The sequence below is a fragment of the Cebus imitator genome, unplaced genomic scaffold, assembly GCF_001604975.1.
Source record: "Cebus imitator isolate Cc_AM_T3 unplaced genomic scaffold, Cebus_imitator-1.0 Scaffold60, whole genome shotgun sequence".
NCBI lineage: Eukaryota > Metazoa > Chordata > Mammalia > Primates > Cebidae > Cebus > Cebus imitator.
In genome coordinates, this window is record NW_016107375.1 from 748784 (window position 1) to 759303 (window position 10520).

The following is a 10520-nucleotide window of genomic DNA, read 5'->3' on the forward strand; positions in this document are numbered from 1 at the left end:
TAGTAGAGACGGGGTTTCACCATGTTGACCAGGATGGTCTCGATCTCTTGACCTCGTGATCCACCCGCCTCGGCCTCCCAAAGTGCTGGGATTACAGGCGTGAGCCACCGCGCCCGGCTAAAAATCATGCTCTTATAATACTTTTAATAATCATTTCATGTGTACACGAATATATGGTGTAGAATAATATATATGGAAGACTTGGAAGCGTGGAAGGGTGGCTGGGGGGGTGAAGGATGATTAATTACCTGATGGGAGCAATGTACATTATTTGGGAGATGGATACACTAAATCCCAGACTTCACCACTATGTAATATATCCATGTAACAAAACTGCAATTATATTTAAATTTATATCAAAAAAATTTCATAATCATTAAAAATTTTGTTTTGTTTTTTTTTAGAGACAGGTCTCACTCTGTTGCCCAGGCTGGAGTGCAGTGGCACAATCATAGTTCATTGTACTCTTGAACTCCTGGGTTCAAGTGATCCTCCCACCTCAGCCTCCCAAAGCACTAAGATTACAGATATAAGCCACCATGTCCAGCCCATTTTTAAGGGGAAAAAAGAAGGATTATGCTTGTTCTTTAAAACTCTAAGAGAAATAGAGATGGCAAACCTACACTTCTTAATCAATCAGAGATGTGCATATTAGGACCCTGGAAGCTAATAAGAAGTATGTTTAGCTAAATAGAAAGAAACTCCTATGAAACTCAAAACTTATTATCCCTGGAGGTAGTACAAGCTGAAAGGGTTTCAATGAACCAAATAATGATAGGGCCATAATAGCTTATGGAGAGAAATTACTATATATTGAGGGTGCTGCATTCCAGTTTGAGACTGGGGGCATTTGAGTACTAGAGAGTCATAGGTAATGCTCTGGGATTACTCTCTCATCTTCCTCTCTGAGGCCAGAAATTTTTTTCTAAGCCTATGGAAATGTAGTAAACTAAAGGTTCCCTTAGGCTTTTGGGGGTATTTTTTTTGGCCAAGATTAGATTTACCAACTGTACATAAGAATGTGTGTGTTTATGTTTATTTATTTGTTGAAACAGGGTCTTGCTCTGTCACCAGGCTCGAGTGCAGTGGCCGATCATGGCTCACTGCAGCTTCGACCTCCTGGGCTCAAAGGATCCTCATGCCTCAGCCTCTGGCTGGGACCACAGGTGCACAAAACCACCCCAACTTTTTTATTTCTTGTAGAGACAGAGTCCCTTTATGTTACCCAGGTTAGCCTCAAACTCCTGGCCTCAAGTGATCATCCTGCTTTGACCTCTCAAAGTGCTGGGATTACAGGCATGAGCCACTGCGCCCAACTCCAACTGTTTATTTAAAACCTATATAGACTGGGTGCAGTGGCTCACACCTGAATCCTAGCACTTTGGGAAGGCGAGGCAGGTGGATTGCCTGAGCTGAGGAGTTCAAGAACAGCCTGAGCAACATGGTGAAACCCCATCTCTACTAAAAATACAAAAAAATTAAGCCGGGGACAGTGGCTCACACCTGTAATCCCAGCACTTTGGGAAGCTGAGGTGGGTGGATCACGAGGGCAAGAGATTGAGACCATCCTGGCCAACATGGGGAAAACCTGTCTCTACTAAAAATACAAAAATTAGCTGCGTGTGGTGGCACATGCCTATAGTCCCGGCTAAGGCAGGCAAATCACTTGAACTCGGGAGGCAGAGGTTGCAGTGAGCTGAGATCGTGCCACTGCACTCCAGCCTGGTGACAGAGCAACAGTGTCTAAAAAAAAAAAAATTAGCCAGGTGTGGTGGTGCATGCCTGTAATCTCAGCTACTCAGGAGGCTGAGGCACAAGAATCACTTGAACCCAGGAGGCAGAGGTTTCAGTGAGCCGAGATCATGCCACTACACTGCAGCCTGGGTGACAGACCAAGGCTCAGTCTCACACACACACAAAAAAATCATATAAAAAGGAACTGTAAAATATACTTGTGGTGTGTGGTGGATACTTTAGGTAGTCCCTGTGGCTCTGACTTCCTGGTGTTCATGTACTTGTGACTTGCTTCTAACCAGTAGAATATGGCAGAGGAATGCAATGTGATTATGTTATGGGACGTAAGACTCCATCTTGCTAGCAGACTTACTCTAGAGTCTCCTTCTCCCATGCTGGCTATGAAGCAAGCTACCATGGGGCAGAAACGCACAATGCAGAGAACTTGAGGAGCTCAGGGCAGGCTGTCCTACCACTGTAAGGGTTCTGCCAGAGAATAAATGATTACATATAATTCCCATAACACCCTTTCTACGTAGACTTTTTAATCCCCATTTTCAAGATGGGGAAGTAAAGCTGAAGTTTGCTGATCTGCTAAGGTCCCAAGCCCAAGACACAGCCGGGACTAGAGCCCAGATCTGCCTGACTCTGAGCTGAAGCTTTTCACCATTAGTGCTCTATCTCCCAGGTGCTGGCCTCTGCTCACTCCATTCCCTTTGGTTGAAATGCACTTCTTCTCCTCAGCGCTGGATATTCTTCCTCCTCCTTTGACAACTCACAGGTCAACTTCTCTGAGAAGTTTACCCTGATAACCCAAGAGGGAAAGAGCATCTCAGCATCACCCTCCTCTAAACATTTCCAACCCTTTGCATCCACTCATGAAAATGGTAGAAGTATGTACACTGCTTCCTTGCTAAGGGAGTGTCCATCTAATATGCCTGGTGTATTCCACTACATTCCCCAAACCCCAAGCCTACATGAATCCTTGCTTTCAACATCTACAGGATGAATGAAAAGCAAGTAAATAAGTAACTGAAGTTCAGTGGATGTGGTCAGATGCCTGCAGGTCTTCCAAGTCTCACCAGGGTCTAGCATTGAAGTGGGATGCAACCATCAGGGCTGTTTCTGAACAAAATGTCCAAGAAGAGCCAAGAAAATGAAGCAAACAACAAAAAAATCTTGATGAGATAGCTGAAGGCACACTAACCTGCTTTAAGTTGGCTTTTCATAAGCTGTGTCTGTGTTCCCTCCCCACAGTCAAAGAGCCAGCACTCGCCCTCACACCGAAGGACCACAGCAGAGGCACCCCGGGTTGGAGATGGGTATGCTGCACCCGTCCCCAGAAACGTCACATCCATAGACATCTTCCACCCTGCAACAGAATGATCATCTGGGGATTATTTAGTATCACTGCACCAAAAACACATTCCTGTAATATTTACCATTATTATTTTTTGGTTATTTAGAACAGTCTGAATTCTTGTTCTCTTATAGTATTCCACACATATCCACAGTGAGATTTTAATAACTTGGCTAAAACTACAAGTTAACAAATCTTGTATAATTGTTCACACACCCAAACAAACAAAAATAACCAAACCCAGGCAATTAAAAACTATAGTTGAATTCTAAATATATGATGTTCTCAAAAAGGCAAAACTATGGAGATGGTAAAAAGAATAGTGCTTGCTAGTGATACAGCAGGAGGGAGGGAAGAATGAACAGGCGGAGCACAGAGGATGTTTAGGGCAGTGAAATGATTCTGTATGATACCATAAGACAAACATGTCATTATACATTTGTCAATTGTATACAGAATGAACGCTAGAGTGAATGAGCCCTAATGTAAACTTTAGTTGAAAATGTATCAATATTGGCTCATCAACTGTAACACGTATAGCACATTTTTCTTTTCTTTTTTGAGCCCTTAAGCTTCTGAACATGTACCATATTAATGCAAGATGTTCATACAGGGAAAACTGAGTGGTGAGGGATAAGACAGCATATGGGAACTCTCTATACTTTCCACTCATTAATTTTAAAAAATTCCTTCTAATAAACACTAAACAACTCTAGTTGAGATACTGGGCAAGAGATGGTATTTAGATCACCAAATGGTATCTCTGATGCCCATAATGATCAGCCCTTTCTCTGAACAATCAAAACAGTAATGCTCTATGATGTTCTACAGTCATGCTGACACTTCACAATAATGCTGACAAATGTCTCACTCCCTACATGACATGGTCCATGATTCACGAGGACTTGGGACTCTTATTTTAAGTGATCAGCAATAACCTGTTGAATGTGCAGATTTATTCCAACTGCTGGCACTATTCCTTTCACGATTTCTAGGCACATCTGACATCTCTGATATACTTCTGAGATGGAAAATGTGTATCAAACAGAATAAATTAGAATAAACTGAAACTTATACATGACTGATTGTAGATTGTTCACATTGATGGCAGAGAAAAAAACAAGCTTAAGAAAAACTACTATAAAAGAATTCAATAGCTGGATATAAAATATATGGAAATTTCAATAACTCTTCTCAGTAATAACATATAAATAGAAATGGGGGAAAAAAACTCATTCAAAGAGCAAAAACAAAATTACCAGAAATAAAGTTAGCAGCAAAGGAACAGCACCCAAAAGATTCACAAAAATAAGAGATACACATTATGTCTTTGGTAAGATGACTTGGTATCACAGAAATGTTCATCTTTCCTAAGTTAATATAGATATATTTGGTGCAAATTCGATCATATTTCCAGTGGGATTTATTCTGGAACAGAAACAATACAAAAATAATATGGAAGAAAAAATAAATGCCTTGGAAGGGGCAAGAAAATTACAAAAAGCAGTGAGTAGTGACTTGTCTTTCTAGGTATTAACATTTACTAGAGCAATCTGACGTAATTAAAACAGAATAGGCCAGGCACAGTGGCTCATGCCTATAATCCCAGCACTATGGGAGGCCAAGGCAGGTGGATCAACCGAGGTCAGGAGTTCGAGACCAGCCTGGCCAAGATGGTGAAACCCTGTCTCTAATAAAAATACAAAAATTAGCTGGGTGTGGTAGCTCATACCTGCAGTCCCAGCTACTCAAGAGGTTGAGGCAGGAGAATCGCTTGAACCTGGGAGGCAGTGGTTGTAGTGAGCCAAGATTGCGCCATTGCACTCCAGCCTGGGTGATAGAGTGAGACTCTGTCTCAATCAATCAGAATAATATTGGCACAAAAGTAGAGGTAAAAGGGAAGGGAAAGTCCAGCAATAAACTACCTACCTATGGGAATCAATATAGTATTGATAAACCACACTTTACACACAGGTGTAAAAAGTGTGGTTTCTTTAATGAATGGCACTGACATAATAGGTTGTTCTAGCAGAAAAAAGCAAAGCAAGATGCTCATTTTGTACTGTATATAAAAATACACTCCACATAAGTCAGAAATTTAAATGCAAAAAATCCAATAACATGTTCCAAAAATTAGAATATTTATACCTTTAAGGGTAGAGATGGGGAAGCCCTTATTGGCAAGACATAAAACCCGGAAATTTAAAAATCAGACATTTCCACTAAATAAAATATTTTATATATCAAGACTCATAAAGTCAAAGGACAAGGAAAAAAAAAACTGAAAGAAAGAGTTTGGACCCCCTTATGACAGAGAGTTAATGCTCCTAAAAAAGTTTATGCAAATGCATTCAAAATACAAAAATACTGATGCAATAGAAAAACAGGCAAAGGATATATATACATGTATATATAGGAATCACAGAAGAAATCCAAATGGCCTATAAGCATGAAAAGGGTTCAAACAACTATCATGTATCTATTTTAAAAATTAAAATAAATAAATAAAAGGTAAGTGTTCAGTCTCCTGATAGTTAGTGGAATGCAAAATACAGAAAAAAGAGGCTGGGTGCAGTAGCTCATGCCTGTAATCCCAGCATTCTGGGAGGCTGGGGCAGGAGGATCACTTGAGTCCAGGAGTTTGAAACCAGCCTAGGCAACATAGTGAGACCCTGTCCCTAGAAAAAAATTAAAAAACAAAAATCAGCTGGACATGGAGGCACGTGCTTGTAGTCCCAGCCATTCAGGAGGCTGAGGCAGGGGATCATTTGAGCCAGGGAGGTTAAGGCTGCAGTGAGCCGTGATCTCACTGCTGCACTCCAGCCTGGGTGACAGATCAAGATCCACTCTCACAACAAACAAAAAAAAGAGACTGTTTACCACACATCAGCTAGCAGGCAAATATCAATGAAGCAAATCTAGCCGGTGCTAACCAGGATGAGGGTAAATGGGTCCTGTTGCGATTATGCTTTGGAAGAATAATTTGGCAATATATATTACCAGTAATAATGATGCTGATGATAATTATATGCTTTCACCCAGCAATTACCATTTTTGGGAATCTACCCAAATAATAAAGATCTATGTACAATGATGTATACTGCGGTGCCCTTAAGGTGGCTAAAATATGGACACAATCGAAATATGTCAATAGGAAAATGGGTACATTTGACTATTATTTATTCTATCAACTATATATTCTTCAGCTAATAGAAAGTCAAGTCTGCAACTACTGTCCTGGAGGGATGACAAGGAGAAAAGTTACAGATGGCTATGGTATGATCTCATTTTTATAACAATGCCCCAAACTCCTACATTTATGTAAGACAGAGAAAGTCTGATGTGGGAGAAGATACACACCAACCTGTTAATATGGGTTATCTCAGAGGTGATTAAAGTAATGGGGTGGGGGCTGCATGGGAAATTGTTAACTTTTCTTTTAAATATGTGGATTGTTTTATGTTCCAATGAGTGGCACTTTATTTTTTTTTATTTATTTTTACTTAATGCTGATGCTTTTTTTGGAAATGTGTCAAACATGCTTCTCTAACTACATATTAGTCTTTCCTTCCATTTTGGGAAACAGCTCCTCCCCATATTTCCTGCCCCCAACCCTCAGATATAAGGTGGTGCATCTCTGTCTTACGCATACCCTTGAGGTTATTGCTAGTATCCCTTCCATGTGTTACTCTACATTTTCACCTCCAAGATCAAGTCTTCCTCTGATAATAAAGGAGCTTTATTTGCAGAAGCTTCCTTATTGATTTCCAAGATTAGTAAGAATAAACAGAATGCAGAAAGTTAACATTTGTAAAGGCTAATTAACTGCAGAAGGAAAAATAGAATATAATCACTTTGTCATCCCTAAGAAACAATGTATCTAGACAAGTAGTATATAACCCTGGGGGCATATTAGTATCACAGGGAGAGCTTTTGAAAGGTATCAGTGAAGGTCAGGTTTGGTGGCTCATGCTTGTAAACTCAGCACTTTGGGAGGCTGAGGCAGCAGGATGGCTTGAGGCCAGGAGTTCAAGATCAGCCTGCGAAACATAGCAAGGTCCTGTCTCTATAAAAAATTTAAAAATTAGCCGGGCATGGTGGCATACACTTGTAGTCCCAAACAAAACAAAACCCGTATCAACGCTTGGGCTCCATCTCAGAACATTTAGATAGGAAATTCTGCAAGTGAAACATGTTTTAGTATTTTTTTAAAAGCCTTCTCCTGTGATCCTAACATGGAGTCAGATTTGAGAACCACTTAGTGAAAGACTAACAGAACTGCAATGGATGGATCAGGCTGACCTAAACTCTCTAGTCAACTAATCTATCTTTTTTAAAGAAGTTTTATTCTGAAAACTTCAGACACATACAGAAGCAGAGACTAGCATGATGCAATGCCACACACCCATCACTGAGCTTCAACAATCATCAACTCATGGACAATCTTGTTTCAGCTGTACACCCCATCCCATTACTCCAAGAATACTTGGTAAGACAAACGTGTGCTGTCTGATAGAAGTACCCCATTAGGCAGCATGTACTGTCTAGCTGTCTCTCTTTCTGATATTAACAGCCACTAGTGATCATTGCCAGGGTCCATTATTTCATTAGGGGTTGCCAAAAGGTGATATTCTCTCATTTCTTTTGCTTGTATTTGCTGGCATTCCCTGGTCAATTGTTTGGTTATCCTATGGTGCTACTAGGTCCACAAAGAGAGACAAGATGCTATCTGACTCCTGGTGTGATACAATGTGAAAAACAGAGTAATCTCCCATGAAGTTCTCTTGCAAAAAAACAGAACCTGACCTCAACAAGGCACAGGTCTAAATACCTGCTTATTAAAGGATACCACAGAGATGAAAAAAGCAAATTCTGATGTAGAAAACGCGAACCGCACAAATGACTTGTTCTTCAAGTAAAATACAGGGAACAAAACAAAGGAAGGAAAAAGATAAAGAGAGAGCTAAGAGACATCAACCAAATGTAATGTGTGTAGTTTGTTTGGATACTGATTTGGACAAACTGGAGAAGGGGAGAGAAACAACTAGGAAAATGTAAATGCTGACTGGATAGTAGAGGGTAAAATGAAGTGCTAATTATACTAATAATGGCTTTATGTTTTAAGTGTGATTGTGTTTCATAAACATGAACAAGATAACAGATGGAATGGTACATTTCAGATTTGCTTTAAAATACTACAGTGGGGAAGAGGGTAACAGATGAAACAGGATTGATCACGAATTCGGAGTTCAGTATACTATTTTCATATATGATTTGAAGGTTTCCATAATAATTTAAAAACAAATATAATGAAAACCCTCCCAATAGGTTAGGAAATAATTAGAAATTATGTAATCAATGGTGCATGTTTTGGGACATGCACCATTCTAGGCACTAGGAATTAAATGCAAGCAAACCAGATTAGGTCCCTGTCTTCTTGAACCAAAACCAACCAAACAAACAAAAAAAACACAAAAAATCCCGGCTGCTTGCTTTCTCAAGAATGTGATCCACGTTCGGTGAAGTGCATATTTCAGTCGTGATCACAGTACTGTCATTTCACTCTGGGGCCGTGGTTCTCAGTCCTGGCCGCAGATCACAATTACCCGGTGGTGACCGGGCTTCAGCATTTGGAGGCTTCCCAAGCGATTCTACTGGCTGCCGGGTGGAGAACCGGCGCTCCTTCGTTTTCAGCCAGGCAGTATCAACCCTGCAATCACCCTGTGGTGTGCATAGGGCAGATACCACCGTCCTCCATCTTAGAGCTGAAAGAACCGGGGCCTGGAAGCAGAAAGTGAGATGCCAAGGTACAAGCAGGGCCAGAGGCCAGATTTCCAACTTTTAGCGATCCCAGGCTCCCCCAAGAGACCGAGTTAGCCTCGAAAAAGGCGGGGTGGGCGGCGACGCCGGGAGGCCGAGGCTCCCACCCGAGGCGGTGAACAAGGCGGTGAACGAGGCGCGTCCTCGCTGCTGGGCGCTCCCCGGGCTTAGGTCCCCCGCGCCGGGCCGAGCCTAGCCGAGCCAGCAAGTCCCAAGGAAGCGCGCCCGCCCCGCTCTGGCATGCCCTGCCCCACTCACCCTCTCCCCGAGGCCCGCGCCAGGAGGCGAGGGAGGCACAGGCCAGCACCCAGGCCCAGCCGTCCGCGGGGATACAATACGCCCGGGCGGAAGTGCGCCGCCAGCCGGATCCCGCGCGGCCGCTCTAGGATGCGCGGGAGGTCCGCGCTCGGTGGCGCCCGCCTGGGCCCTGGCTCTGGGCCGGCTTCCGGGCTCCCCAGGACCTCGAGGGCAGTGCCTTGTGGGCGCTTCCCTCCTTCCTGTGTCGCTGTGTGTCTGGTGGTGGCGGTCGCCCTGAGGACCAGAGCGGGCTAAACCGAGAGGGAAAAGGTTACTCTTCTTTTGTTTCCGTATAGTGTTTTCCACACAAGAATGTTCCTCCTGATGTTTTGCTCATACATTGATGTACTGACCCGAGCATACAAAGCCAACACCAAGACAAAAGTATGCCAGATTGCAGGGTCTTTATTGCCGTAGGCCACGGAGGACTCGCTTTTCTCCAACCCGTGGCCCCGAAAGGAGGGTGTCAAGACCTTTTATACTGGTAAAACCACCTCAGGAGTGAGGGGCTTCGGACGTTCTGAGGGCTAGTGGATTCTGTAAATCACCTCCTGGGCGAAGATGAGGGTGAGGGGCTCCGGACATTCCGAGGGCCAGGGGACTTTGGGCATTCTGATTGTTACTTAAGTGGTTCACAAAAGTCAAGATTAGGATTTGTTTACACATTGTCTGGGTAGGGTGGAAATTACAGTCCTTAATTACTTATTACAAGTCGCAGGAGCCAAGATGGCATGGGTTTGGACTGCTTGCCTGCCACATTTGTGTTACAGAGAGCAGTTTCGATAGAAAGCCGAGGTATGGTTGAGGTATGCAGTTTTATGGGGCTTTTACCATGTCACACATATGTTTGTGTCATTTTTGGTCTTTGGTTAGGATGAATCTTTACTACCTTTCATCCACTAAGAACCTTTGCCTGACCATGTACCTTCATAAAGCCGGGTCTATATTCCATTTTCCTACTTCTAGACTGGAATATTTGCCTAACATCTGAAGCTGATTGTGCCATACTCGCTCCAAACCTTTCAGACATGTTCTCTTAGGTAGTGGACGTGGTATTGACAAGCCCAGGCCGGCTGTGTACAGAACGGGCTAGTGTCGATTACAGACCTCAGGGAAAAACTCCTTCAGTTTGAATAACAACTTTTAAAAAAAGTATTTCAAGCTCCTGTGTACTGCCAGATGCACTGATTTTGTGCTCAGCGTACTAGAGGTGGTCAAAATATCCAGCAGCTGTCCAGGCATGATGGCTCATGCCTGTAGTCCCAGCACTTTGGGAGGCCAAGGTGGGCAGATTGCGTGAGCTCAGGAG

At 42.8% G+C, this 10520-nt stretch overlaps 1 protein-coding gene across 5 annotated transcripts in view; it reads right to left on the bottom strand.

Annotated features, from left to right (window-relative positions):
• The window catches only part of ELAC1 (elaC ribonuclease Z 1), a 16483-nt gene extending 7162 nt beyond the window's left edge, over positions 1 to 9321 (bottom strand). Inside the window, exons 1-3 of one of the 5 annotated variants that reach the window (XM_037738926.1) lie at positions 9173 to 9321; positions 6743 to 6850; positions 2942 to 3108 (exon numbers count right to left, since the gene is read on the bottom strand). In XM_037738926.1, the coding sequence (XP_037594854.1) occupies positions 2942 to 3098 (157 nt within the window). In that variant the 5' untranslated portion in view covers positions 3099 to 3108; positions 6743 to 6850; positions 9173 to 9321. Of the gene's footprint in view, positions 1 to 2941; positions 3125 to 6742; positions 7635 to 8511; positions 8805 to 9172 lie in introns of those variants that run through there. The other 4 variants (XM_037738927.1, XM_017529574.2, XM_017529573.2 and 1 more) reach the window with 4 other exon arrangements.
• Between the last annotated feature and the right edge of the window lie 1199 nt (positions 9322 to 10520).